We start from the raw sequence: 13272 nt of genomic DNA, 5'->3' as shown, positions 1-13272 counted from the left end.
AAAAAAAAAAAAAAAAAAAAAAAAAGAGTCTGAGGCAGGTGGATCACTTGAGGCCAGGAGTTCACAACCAGCCTGGCAATGTGGCAAAACTCTGTCTCTACTAAAAATACAAAAGTGCCTGTAATCCCACCTACTCGGGAGGCTGAGGCAGGAGGATCACTTGAACCTGGAAGGTGGAGGTTGCGGTGAGCCAAGATTGCACCACTGCAGTCCAGCCTGGGTGACACAGCAAGGCTCCATCTCAGAAAAAAATGAATACATTGCTTCTGTTTTGGCGTTCTGCTGCCTTGCAGCAACATCATGTATTAAACAGTCCCCTGCTGTGTGCTGTGTCCCCTGCCCTATACCCCCACTGTCTTTTGTGCACATGAGCAAGTATGTCCCTGCGCTTCACACCTAGAAGGGGAACCTCTGGGTTGGAGACCCTGACGGCAGCTCATCCCTGAAACAGCCTCAAGAGGAAGGTGTTATGATAACCCCTGTGTTTTAGTGCAGGGAACTGAGACTCTCAGAGGAAGGCAGAGGTTACAGTGAGCCAAGATAGTGCCATACTGCACTTCAGCCTGGGTGACAGAGTAAGACTCTGTCTCTTAAAAAAAAAAAAAAAAAAAAAAAAAGAAGGAAAACTGTTTCTATAATAAAACCTCTAATTTTTCCTATCTTCTGTGTAAGATGAACAACCAGTTCAAGAAACTGCCAATTTATTTTTATTTTTATTTTTTTGAGATGGAGTGTCGCCCTGTCACCCAGGCTGGAGTGCAGTGGCGTGATTTTGGCTCACTGCAACCTCCACCTCCCGGGTTCAAGTGATTCTCCTGTCTCAGCCTCCCAAGTAGCTGGGATTACAGGCGCACGCTGCCATGCATGCCTAATTTTGTGTATTTTTAGTAGAGACAGGGTTTCACTGTGTTCCTAAGGCTGGTCTTGAACTCCTGACCTCAGGCAACACACCTGCCTTAGCCTTCCAAAGTGCCAGGATTACAGGCACGAGCCACCATGCCTGGGCAAACCTGGCCGTTTCTATGAAAGTAAAAAATTAGTCGACTCTGTGACCCAGAAAGTCCAGTCCTTGGAATTCAGGACGATGTTCCCCAAGATATTTGCACAAGAATCTTCATAGCAGCATTACTCATGGGAGCCAAAAACTGAGTGATCAGAAGGAAAATGGAGTGTGGTGGTTCATGCCTGTAATCGCTGTGTACTTTGGGATGCTGAGGTAGGAGGATCACTTGAGGCTACGAGTCATCACAACCTGCCCATTTTGTAGGGCAAAAATTACAGCCAGTGGACCAAATGTTGCCTGCTATCCATTTTTGTACGGCCTGTAAGCTAAGAATCATTTTAACTTTTTTTCACGTTGAAAACTATCAAAGTAGCACGTAAAAATTAGATGAGGCCGGGAGCAGTGGCTCACACCTATAATCACAACACTTTGGAAGGCCGAGGCAGGAGGGCTGCTTGAGGCCAGGAGTTTGAGACCAACTTGAGCAACAGAGCAAGACTCAGTCTCTATGAAAAAAAAATTTTTTTAATTAGCTGGGCATGCTGGTGCATGCCCATAGTCCCAGCTACTCGGGAGGCTGCGGTGGGAGGATCACTTGGCCCCAGGAGTTGGAGGCTGCAGTGAGCTATGCTCACACCAGTGCACACCAGCTTGGGCAACAGAGCAAGACCCCGTCTCAAAAAAATAAAAACCAAAAACTATATGAAACACAAATCGTATTTATGTATGTATGTATGTAGTTACTTATTTATTTATTTATTTTTGAGATGAAGTTTCACTCTTGTCACCCAGGCTGGAGTGCAAAGGCACAATCTGGTCTCACTCAACCTCTGCCTCCTGGGTTCAAGCGATTCCCCTGCCTCAGCCTCCCGAGTAGCTGGGACTATAGGCAGGCACCACCACACCTGGCTCATTTTTTATGTTTAGTAGAGACGAGGTCTCACCATGTTGGTAAGGCTGGTCTCGAACTCCTGACCTCAAGTGATCCACTTGCCTCGGCTTCCCAAAGTGCTGTGATTACAGGCATGAGCCACCGTGCCCGGCCTGAAATCCAAATTTTACTGGCCATAAATAAAGTCTTCTTGGAACACATCCATGCCTATTCATTTATGCACTGTCTGTGGCTGCTTTCACACCACAACAGGAGAGCTGAGTAGCTGACACTGAGACACTACTACCTATAAAAAATGAAAATATTTGCTATCTGGTCCTTCACAGAAAAAGCTGGCCAACTGCTGCTATACAGCAATAAGAAGGAAGGAACTCCAACTATAACCAACATCATGTAGAGTGGAAAAAAAGCCAGACACAAAAGAGTACACTGTATAAATCCTGTTTATAAGGTCAGAACAGACAAAACTAATCTGTGGTTAAATACGTCAGAAGAATGGTGCCTTGGCAGGATGGTGACTGGCCAGGAAGCGAGGCGAGGAAGCCTTCTAGGGTAATGGGCAAGTTCTGTATTTGGATCTGGGTGGTAAGTACTCATGCACATGTAGAATACATGGACTCACTTCATCACTTCATTCTATGGATGTTAACAACTCTTTTTTTTTTTTTTTTTTTTTGAGACAGAGTCTCGCACTGTCACCCAGGCTGGAGTGCAGTGGCACGATCTCGGCTCACTCCAACCTCCACTTCCTGGGTTCAAGTGATTCTCCTGCCTCAGCCTCCCCAGTAGCTGCAGTTACAGGTGCCTACCACCACACTGACCATTTTTTATATTTTTAGTAGAGATGGGGTTTCACCATGTTGGCCAGGCTGGTCTCGAACTCCTGACCTCAAGTGATGCACCTGCCTTGGTCTCCCAAAGTGCTGGGATTACAGACATGAGCCACCGCACCCGGCCTTCTTTTTTTTCTTTTTTCTTTTTTTTTTTTTTTGAGATAGGGTCGCACTCTGTCACCCAGGCTGGAGTGCAGTGGCGTGATGGCGTCTCACTGTGACCTCCACCTTCAGGGCTAAAGCAACCCTCCCACCTTAGCCACCTGATTGGCTCAGACTGCAGGTATGTGCCACCAGGCCCTGCTAACTTTTGTATTGTTTTATAGAGACAGGGTCTCACCATGTTGCCCAGGCTGGTCTTGAACGCCTATGCTCAAGCAATCTACCCACCTCGGCCTCCCAAAGTACTGGGATTACAGGTGTGAGCCACCATACTCAGCCTAATAACTCATTTTTTAAAAGTAGGGGAAGGAAAAATAAAGGAGAGAAAAGTGGACCCCCATCTCCAAAAATTTATAAAGAACTCAGACTGGCCAGATATGATGGCTCACGCCTGTAATCCCAGCACTATGGGAGGCCAAGGCGGGTAGATCACCTGAGGTTAGGAGTTTGAGACCAGCCTGGCCAATATGGTGAAACCCCATCTCTACTAAAAATACAAAAATTGCCCAGGCATGGCGGCAATCACCTGTAATCCCAGCTACTCGGGAGGCTGAGGCAGCAGAATCGCTTATGCTCAGGAGGCAGAGGCTGCAGTGAACTGAGAGCTTGCCACTGCACTTCATCCTGGGTGACAGGGCAAGACTCCAACTCAAAAAAATAAAAACATGGCCGGGCACAGTGGCTCACACCTATAATCCCAGCACTTTGGGAAGCCGAGGCAGACGGATCACTTGAGATTGGGAGTTTGAGACCAGTCTGACCAACATGAAAAAAAGAACCCCATCTCTACTAAAAATACAAAACTGGCTGGGTGTGGTGGTCCATGCCTGTAATCCCAGCTACTCAGGAGGCTGAGGCAGGAGAATTTTTTGAACCTGGGAGGGAGGGTTGCATTGAGCCAAGATTGCACCATTGCACTCCAGCCTGGGCAACAAGAGAGAAACTCCATCTCAAAATAATAATAACAACAAACAAATAAATTTAAAAAAATTTTTTTTAATTAGCTGGGCTTGGTGGCTCATGCCTGTAATCCCAGCTACTTGGTAGGCTGAAACAAGAGAATCACTTGAACCTGAGAGGTGGAGTTTCAGTGAACCAAGATCGCACCCCTGCACTCGAGCTTGGGCAACAGAGTAAGATCCTGGCTCATATAAAAGAAAAGGAAAAAGTTGCCTAAGGCTGAGTGGGGGGAAAGGGAAGGATAAGGGTGAGTAATGGGGTACGGAGTCTTTTTAGAGTAATAGAAACATTCTCTAATTAATGGTAGTAATGAATGCACAACTCTGACCGAATTGTGTCCTTGCAATAGATAAATCGTATGGTATGTGGGTTATATCAATAAAGCTATTAAACCTGGGAAACATAGTGAGACCCCAGCTCTACAAAAAGTTTAAAAATTAGCCAGGTATGGTAGTCCGTCCCAGCTACTTGGGAGGCTGAGGCAGGAGGATCACCTGAGCCCAGGGGGTCAAGGCTGCAGTAAGTTATGATCCCACCACTGCACTCCAGCCTGGGTGACAGAGCAAGGCCCTTTCTCAAAAACAAAGGGCAACAAAAAAGGGCGGGCGCAGTGGCTCATGCCTGTAATCCCAACACTTTAGGAGGCCAAGGTAGGAGGATCACTTGAGCCCAGTAGTTCAAGACTAGCCTGGGCAACATAGCAAAACCCTATCTCTACAAGAACATACATAAATTAGCCAGGTGTGTGGTGCATGCTTGTGGTCCCAGCTACCAGGGAGGCTAAGGTGGGAGGATCACCTGAGCCTGGAAGGTTGAGGCTGACTGCACTCCAGGGGGTCAAGGCTGAAGTAAGTTATGATCCCACCAGCCTGGGTGACAGAGACCCAGTGTCAAAAAAAAAAAAAAAAAAAAAAAGCTATTAAAGAAAAAAAAATATTGAAGCTAAACCTAGCTAAACCCTTCAAAATTCATTCCAAGAAATGCTCATTAACACCTGACTATTATGTACAATGTTCATACATGTCCAATGCATTTTTCCCTGCTTCCAGAAAAAGGCTTGAAATAAAGCTTCTGTAACCATTGTAGCTAAACCGTCTTCCCACACACAGCTTCCATTTCCTCTAAACACTCAGAACCAAATGAACTGTCCTTGTTTAGCAAAACCTTCTAACCTGGAGGCTGTCCTGACATTCTGTCCCCAGAGTCAGCCAAACTCTATTATACATCTTTAGCAACTGATCAGAAAAACGCCCTGCCAGCTGTTTCCCTCCCTCTGAGGGCAACTCCCCTGACCCTCCCCCCTATGCCCTGGGTTGCAGTTCTGGCCGGAAACCTGCTCGTGCCTGTGGCAAAGAAAGTGAGGGTGGCAGGAACCTTCAGACCTTTCCAGTGTGAGGCAACTGCATCCCTAGGACTAGGGTGAAGTTGTTAGCGCAAGATTTAAGGGGGCGCTCACTCGCGAGTATGGACCCTGCACTTACAGGACCCTGAGAGCGAGTGCCTCCTTAAATATTGCACTCCAGGGTCCTCACAGCCTTTGTCTCAGTCCTGGGCTCTGGGTTCTAAGCATTCCAGACGCTCCTTCCTCAAATGGAGGTTTCTGCAAGATACGACTGGATCTCTTTCCTTCTCAGCCCTGCCCTCAGAATTCCAGCCCCTAATCAACTTTTATGGAAATGCGTGCCAGGCCAAAGAGCCACCCCTGAGCAGCTGTTGACTTAGGAGTTTCGCCAGGGACACACCTGCCCAGAGCCTCTTGCCCCAGAGCCCCACCTGGGTTTATGGTGCCTCCCCCTCCCAGAAACAGGAGCTCAGGGGTCAGGAACCCGAGTCCTGAAGTCCCTCCTCCCCCAGGACTCAGGATCCCAGGCCCCCAGTACCCTCTTCCCTTAAGTTTAAGGAGTCCAAGCCACCACCCTCTTGGGGACCCAGCACCCAACTCACGAAGCGCCCGAAGCGGATGGAGTCTCCATCCTCAATGTGCAAGTCAGCCTGGGCTCCACTAAGGCGGGAGATGACAGACTGGCAGCCAGGGAGGAGGGAACGGAGCAGCCCCGAGCCTGTAACGTGGTCTGCGTGGCAGTGGGTATTCACTGGGAGAGAGAGGAGGGACAGGTCCAGCAGGGCATACAGAGAGGACGTGGGAGTCCCAGCCCAGATCTTTCTCCCTCAGACTCAGGAGTTCCGGCCCCCGTCTTCCCACTCCACTGACTGCAGCCCAGCCCCGCTGGGACCCGAGAGTCCGGTCCCTGGACTGACCAGCATACAGCAGGCGCAGCCCCAGTTCCTTGATCAGCTGGGCATCCCGAGGCGCTGTCTCCAGGACCGGGTCGATCAGAACGGCCTCCCGGGACTCTCTGTCACCCAGCAGGTACGTGTAGGTGCAACTCACCGGCTCGAACATCTGGGAGCGGGGGACCCAAGTGAGAGCGCAGACCCGGACTCCCACCCATTAAAGGGCCCAGTAGTCCAGACTGGCTCTATCCCCTTCCAAAGATCCAGAAGCAGAAACCCCAGCCCCCTCTTTCCCCTGGAGTCAGGGGCCCCACCACCTTCCTCCAACAGAACGAAAGAGTTCCAACTACAAAGTTGGAACACCCCAAAATAAGGTTCCCCAGCACGTTCTTTCATAAAGGACCCAGGGGTCCCGCCCCAAGCCGAGGAGCCCCCAGACCATCCACCTTTAAAGGACCCAGGAGTCCCGCCCTAAACCTCCACCCCGCTTTCCGCAAGATCCAGGCGTGGGTCACCCGGATCTCTCCCCGTTAAGAGACCCCGGAGTTCCGCCCTTGCTGCCGCCTGACGCCCAGTAATGCCCCCCTGGGTCCAGCCACCCGCACCTGCCGCAGAAGGATGGGGACTTCAGACCTGCCGCGCTGGCTCAGCTGCCGCTGGGTAACCCTCAATACAGCCCCCGCCATCGCGTTCGCCGCAGGGTCAGGACTGAGCCGAGGCCGAGCGCCGGCGGCAGACAGAGGCTCCCCAGCTGACCCGGGGAGGGGCGGGGCGGAGGCGGGGGCGGGGCACGCCTTAAAGGGGCCGCGGTCGCCTGGGGTAGAGGGCGGGGCGCCGCCCAGAGGGGCAGAGGCAAGTACTAGGGCGAGGGCTAGGGCGAGGGCGAGGAAGCCAGAATGCCACGCAGGGACGCTCTGAGACCCAGAGAAACAGAGAACAGGGAGACACTCAAATTGCGAGGGACAGACGCTCGGAGACACACGGGAATGCTCATGTAGGAACAGAGATAGGGAGAGAGGTAGAAACCCCAGGAGAGGCCCCAGTACACTCATAGCCTTGGGGCCGTTTTTTTTCTTTTTTTTATATTTTGAGACAGAGTCTCGCTCTGTCACCCAGGCTGGAGTGCAGTGGCGTGATCGCGGCTCACTGCAGCCTTAAACTCCCGGGTTAGAGCGATCCTTCCACCTCAGCCTCCCGAGTAGCTGGGACTATGGTACGATGCCACCACACCCGGCTAATTTTTTTTTTTTTTTTTAGACGGAGGTCTCCCTGTGTTGCCCAGGCTGATTTCAAACTCCTGAGCTCAAGCGTTCCTCCCACCTTGTCCTCCCAAAGTGCTGGGATTACGGACGTGAGTCACCGCGTCCCGTGGGGCCGTTTTCTAGCGGGTGGTTGGATAGTCATTGTTAGAAAAAGATGTTCAGTTCCGGGAGGCAGAGGTTGCAGTAAGCAGGAATGGCGCCACTGCACTCCAGCCTGAGACAGAGGGAAACTCCTTCTCAAAAAATAACAAAAAAGTTAGGTTCTAGGTCATTAGTATCTTGAGGGACTTTTGAGTGGGTGCCTGGTTACCAGAACAACACTTGATCCCATTAAAGTTCATCCAGAAATTGCATAAACATTTTATCAGGGATGTTTCTCTCTTTCCAGGAAGAAATCTAAACACACACACACACACACACACACACACACACACACACACACAGGGGTCGGGCACGGTGGCTCACGCCTATAATCCCAGCACTTTGGGAGGCTGAGGTGGGCGGATCACAAGGTCAAGAGATCGAGACCATCTGGCCAACTTGGTGAAACCCCATCTCTACTAAAAATACAAAAAAAAAAAAAATTAGCCGGGTGTGTTGGCACGCGCCTGTGGTCCCAGCTACTCAGGAGGCTGGCAGGAGAATCATTAGAACCCAGAAGTCAGAGGTTGCAGTGAGCCGAGATCATGCCGCTGCATTCCAGCCAGGCAACAGAGCAAGACTCTGTCTCAAAAAAAAAAAAAGGAAAGAAAATATAATTTTGCATAATCTCTTGAATAATCAGATTGGGGATTATTCATCTTCTGTTGGGGTGTGAACCTCTGAAAACAAATTTTGTTCATTTACACCAAGGACTTGGGGCTGAGAAACTGTGGTCTCAAGTTATGAGCTGTCAGAAAGTTTGTTCTTTGGAATCGTAGCAGTACTGAGAATAGGACATCCCAGTCTCATCTGGAGGATCTATGTCACTTTGTGAAATCTGAGCAGCCTTGATTTCCAGCTTAGGGGGAGAGGTTTTTTTTTTTAATTTTTAAAATTTTGGTAGAAACAAGAGTTTGCTATGTTGCCAGGCTGGTCTCCAGCTCCTGGCCTCTCCCATCTGGGCCTCTCACAATGCTGGGATTACAGGTATGAGCCACTGTGTTATCCTGTCCCCTGCAGAGCTTCTGAGGAGGGGTTTCCTGCAACAACATCTTAATTCTGGAGTTTCCAGGGAATGGTCCCTGGAGCTATTCTCAGAGCGGGCCCTGTGTTAATCCCTTTACACAGAGAAGGCCTGCTTTGCCTTGAGCCTATCAAATTGCCTCATTAAAATTTTATGTGGCTGAGCTCACACCTGTAATCTCAGCACTTTGGGAGGCTGAGGAGGGCAGATTACTTGATGTCAAGAGTTTGAGACCAGCCTGGCCAATATGGTGAAACCCCATCTCTACTAAAAATAAAAACAATACAAAAAGCCAGGTGTGGTGGGGCATGCCTTGTAGACCCAGCTACTTGGGAAGCTGAGGCATGAGAATCGCTTGAACTCAGAAGGCACAGGTTGTAGTGAGCCAAGATGGTGCTATTGCACTCCAGCCTTGGCAATAGAGCGAGAGCGTCTCAAAAAAAAAAAAAAAAAAAAAAAAGGAGAAGACATCCAATTAGTCTTGAAACAGGAAGAAAAAAGCTCAGAGCAAAGAGAACTTTTCTTACTTATTTTGTCACTATCCTTGACTTCTTCCCACCTTTTCCCGCTCCTTTTTTTTTTTTTTAGGTAGAGTCTCAATCTTCACCCAGGCTGCAGTGCAGTGTGTGCAATCTCTACTCACTGCAGCCTCCGCCTCCTGAGTTTGAGTGATTCTCCTGTCTCAGCCTCCCAAGTAGCTAGGATTACAGGTGCACACCACCACACCCAGCTAATTTTTTTTTTTTTTTAAGACGGAGTTTCCCTCTTGTTGCCCAGGCTGGAGTGCACTGGCTTGATCTCGGCTCACTGCAATCTCCGCCTTTCAGGTTCAAGCAATCCCCCCACCTCAGCCTCTGGAGTAGCTGAGATTACAAGCGTGCGCCACCACGCCCGACTAATTTTTGTATTTTTAGTAGAGACGGGGGTTTCACCAAGTTGGCCAGGCCGGTGTCAAATTCCTGACCTTAAGTGATCCTTCCGCCTCTGTCTCCCAAAGTGTTGGGATTACACGCTTGAGCTACCCCTGGCCCCAGTCTGGTTTGGAACTCCTGGGATCAAGTGGTCCGCCCACCTCTGCCTCCCAGAGTGCTGGGATTACAGGCGTGAGACAGGGAACCAGGCCTAGGCACTTTCTATTCTAAACACTTTCCATTGATTATCACATTTAATCCCAACAACCCTCCACTTTATAGATAAGGAGACAGGCCTAGAAAGAGATCTAAAAAGGGTCACACGGCTAGAAAGTGGCACAACCGATTCCAAGCCAGTTACCCAGGCAATCTGGCTCCAGAGTCCAAATAACCCCACCAAACAAACTCCCAGGAATCGCCAGACCTGTGGGTTATCGGACTGGAGACCCACCCATGCAGAGGACTTTTATGGGCATTTCCTGGTCCTTCCTGCACCAGGCAAGAAAATGCACCGCCACTGCTCGGGAAGAATGCCAAGCCGCACGCCCGGAGCCTAGCACCAGGAGCAAGGGCCAGGGCACCTCAGGACCACACAGGCGTCCCAGGGAGGAAGGTCGATGGGGGCGTGGCTGAGAATCTTGAATCACCCAATAACGAGGTGTGCCGGGGCGCTATGCAAATAATGTGTACGTTTTATTGGGCACTGGCTCTCCGGAGTCCCGCCCCGCCCTCGCCTGAGGAAATGGACAGACTTTTTGCAAATGCCTTGAAGGGTGGAATTAGCAGCAAGCTCTTGAAACTGCCTCTGGAGATGGAATCCAGCGGAATTCTCGAAAAGAAGAGGGGTGCATGCACTGATTTCCAAGCGCAGTTTGTCTATGTTAGTCTTGCACGTGCTTGACTCCAGTCAGCCACCGTAGGCCCCGCCACCCGCCGTACACTTTCTTTCGATCTTTTGGCCAGTAGCTTCGCGCTTGCTCACGAACTTGCCTGCCTGCGTGGCCCACCCAGTCCCTCCTTCCAGTCCGTCTTCCCCCTCCGCAGCCTCTGCCAGCAGCCACTGCGCATGCCTTCTGACGCCCCCTCTGGTCCAGCGTGGGAGGAGGGGATGGAAATGAGGTTGGGCCGACCAGCTCGCGCGCGCTCCCTTCCCTGCTCTACCCCGTCGCCGGACGCGCGCCGGGCTGTGCAGCTCCGTGGGGCCGAGGGCAGTGCAGCAGCGGCGACGGCTGCTGCGGCCCTGGCCGCGGCGGGAGGAGCCCGGAGCCCCGCCCCCGGGGAGGGGCCGTCCTGCAGGTGAGGGGCAGGGGGTTCAGGCAAGGCTATTGGCTTGCAGGCTGAATGCCATAATCACCCTGAGGGAGATCGGTGGTGGTCCGAACGCCTAGATTCTGGAGGGACTGTGCATTAGTGCCTGAGCCTTGGGAGGGTGTATCAGTGCCTGAATGCCTGATTCCGAGGGAAGCATTGAATCCTTTACGCTTGGGACTCCGAGGGATAAGGCCTCTGAAGCGGGACATATGCCACGTTCCTTCCATATCTTCCTCCAGGTCCCCGCTCCATCCTCCACGGTCCAATTCAAGCCAGGGATGAAATTTAGCAGCAAGAAGGACGCAGTTGACGCGGTGCCAATGAACTAAGTCAAAACCCGGGTAAAGCTAGCTCTTCGACGTAAAGCCCCGCCCACTGTACGCATAGGCCCCTCCCCTGGGACGCTGATGAAAGACCTGTCCACTGCGCTCGAAGGCCCCCGCCCCCTTGGTCTAGTTTCTTAACAGACTTTGGTCCTATTTGCATAGCTCCACCCATTCCAGGGCAGCAGGGTTAGGTGGGGAAGCTCCCGCCCACTCTGGGCACATGCCCCGCCCGCTCCGAGCTCTGGACAGCAGCGGAGTTAAGAGTTGTGGAGACCCAGCCAACTCTGCTCAAAGGCTCCAACCCTGGGTTTAGGTAGCGAAGGGACTATCTCTGAATTAAATTTGCATAGCCACGCTCATTGTGCTTAGGCTCCGCCTCCCCGCTAAGCCTGCCCTTGCCTTAGCATCCCATACTAACAGACCTCGCTCCTAAACAGTCTGACCTCTCATTTTAGGCCCTCCAACCCTACCCCCATCAGCCTGGTAATCACTGACTCACTCCCGCCCCACGCCCTGCCCCTAGGTTCCTGTGCCAGCAAGATGCTGGAAGGAGGCGCGGAGTCCATGGCCGGGGCCACGGATCCTAGTCCCACTGGCAAGGAACCAGTGACTGAAGAAAGTGAGAGTGGCGCCGCCTGTGAGTAGGGAGCATTCTCCAGGAATGCGGACTAAGATAATCACATTCTGGGGGAATTTCAGGGTGAAAGTTTGAAGCCCAGGGTGATGACTATTTGGGATCCCCAAAAATGCCACGTTCTGGGAAATCCTCCCATTTGGCTCAGAGAGAGCCTCAGTGACCATTTGCTAGGGCTCAGAAAATTACAGAAGGGATGGGGCAGGGATGACACGCAGGATTTCAGGTGATCACTGGGAAGATAATAGAAACGGATACCTTGGTAGCTTTGACGAAGCCTAGGTAGCCTTGGGGATCCAGGAAAGTAACCCTTTGGAGTCCCTCAGGATGATGCCCGGGGGAAAGGGGAGCAGAAACATGCCATGTGGGGAGTCTCAATGTGATGCTTGAGGTGCCCAGATACACCTGGAGGAGCATCTCGAATATCCAAGTCGTGGTGGAGCCTGGTCTAGGCCCAGGGCGTTGGCTGCTTCCTGGAGCCCACCAGCCCTCCTGTCCCCTAGCTCCCCACCAGGGCCCACCGCAGAAGCCCAGCCAGTCGTCTGCGGGCGCGCCTCCCCGGCCCCGCCGGCGGCCCCCACCCGAGCGCCCACACCGGTGCCCGGACTGTGACAAGGCCTTCTCGTACCCGTCCAAGCTGGCCACGCACCGCTTAGCACACGGCGGCGCCCGACCCCACCCATGCCCAGACTGCCCAAAGGCCTTCTCCTACCCCTCCAAGCTGGCAGCCCACCGCCTCACGCACAGTGGTGCCCGCCCACACCGGTGCCCACACTGCCCAAAGGCCTTTGGCCACCGCTCCAAGCTGGCGGCTCACCTCTGGACCCACACGCCCACCCGCCCCTATCCATGCCCCGACTGCTCCAAGTCTTTCTGCTACCCTTCCAAGCTGGCGGCCCACCGCCACACTCACCACGCCACCGACGCCCGCCCCTATCCTTGCCCGCATTGCCCCAAGGCTTTCTCATTTCCCTCCAAGCTGGCCGCCCATCGCCTATGTCACGATCCCCCCACTGCGCCCAGCAGCCAGGCCACAGCCCGGCACCGATGCTCCAGCTGCGGCCAGGCCTTTGGCCAGAGACGCCTCCTGCTCCTTCATCAACGCAGCCACCACCAGGCGGAGCACAAGGGGGAGAGAGACTGAGCCCTCCCTTGGGCTCACTGTCCCCCTCTGCCCTTAGCCCTTGCCAGTAAGAGGTGGGATTTCTAAGCCCCGCTGTATGAGCTCGCCTCTTCCAGATAGCTGGCAGGGCAAGGGATTGGCCATTTATACTGGGCTCAAACTCAAAAGCCCGAGGAACTGTTTGCTCCCCTGCTTTAGGGAGAATAAAGCATCAACCACAGTTTTAGCACTGGGTCTCAAACCACAGACGTGAAGCTGTGGTTTGACAGCGCTGGCTCTGCTTCTCCCCACACACATACATAGCAAGGGTAAAAAAGTCTGCTACTATTGTAGGCTGATGAGGATGGTGGGCAAACAGGCTCTCTTGCTGTTACAAGTTGAAATTGGTGTCTCTCCTTTGACCATATGACTGTATCTAAGAAACTGAAAATACATACATGTTTGTTTCAACTCTT

The 13272-nt window shown here is 52.2% G+C and overlaps 2 protein-coding genes across 5 annotated transcripts in view; one reads left to right on the top strand and one right to left on the bottom strand.

Moving 5' to 3' along the window:
• ETHE1 (ETHE1 persulfide dioxygenase) overlaps positions 1-6857 on the bottom strand; it is an 18488-nt gene extending 11631 nt beyond the window's left edge. The window contains exons 1-3 of one of the 3 annotated variants that reach the window (XM_032262816.1): positions 6691-6857; positions 6110-6254; positions 5795-5943 (exon numbers count right to left, since the gene is read on the bottom strand). In XM_032262816.1, the coding sequence (XP_032118707.1) occupies positions 5795-5943; positions 6110-6254; positions 6691-6771 (375 nt within the window). In that variant the 5' untranslated portion in view covers positions 6772-6857. The remainder of the gene's footprint in view (positions 1-5794; positions 5944-6109; positions 6255-6690) is intronic. The other 2 variants (XM_032262817.1, XM_032262818.1) reach the window with 2 other exon arrangements.
• A 2684-nt stretch (positions 6858-9541) lies between these two features.
• ZNF575 (zinc finger protein 575) lies at positions 9542-13272 on the top strand. 2 transcript variants are annotated; one of them, XM_032262820.1, is made up of 4 exons: positions 9542-10719; positions 10974-11075; positions 11584-11679; positions 12198-13272. In XM_032262820.1, exons 3-4 carry the CDS (start codon positions 11601-11603, stop codon positions 12836-12838), a joined length of 720 nt encoding a protein of 239 aa, XP_032118711.1. In that variant the 5' UTR covers positions 9542-10719; positions 10974-11075; positions 11584-11600; the 3' UTR covers positions 12839-13272. The 2 variants fall into 2 exon arrangements, with proteins under 2 accessions (XP_032118711.1, XP_032118710.1); XM_032262819.1 differs by lacking the exon at positions 9542-10719 and having other exon boundaries at positions 10769-11075; positions 11585-11679.

This window comes from Sapajus apella, unplaced genomic scaffold (genome assembly GCF_009761245.1).
Source record: "Sapajus apella isolate SASKATOON/1434 unplaced genomic scaffold, GSC_monkey_1.0 scaffold130, whole genome shotgun sequence".
Classification (NCBI taxonomy): domain Eukaryota; kingdom Metazoa; phylum Chordata; class Mammalia; order Primates; family Cebidae; genus Sapajus; species Sapajus apella.
This window is presented reverse-complemented; position numbering and strand designations above follow the sequence as displayed.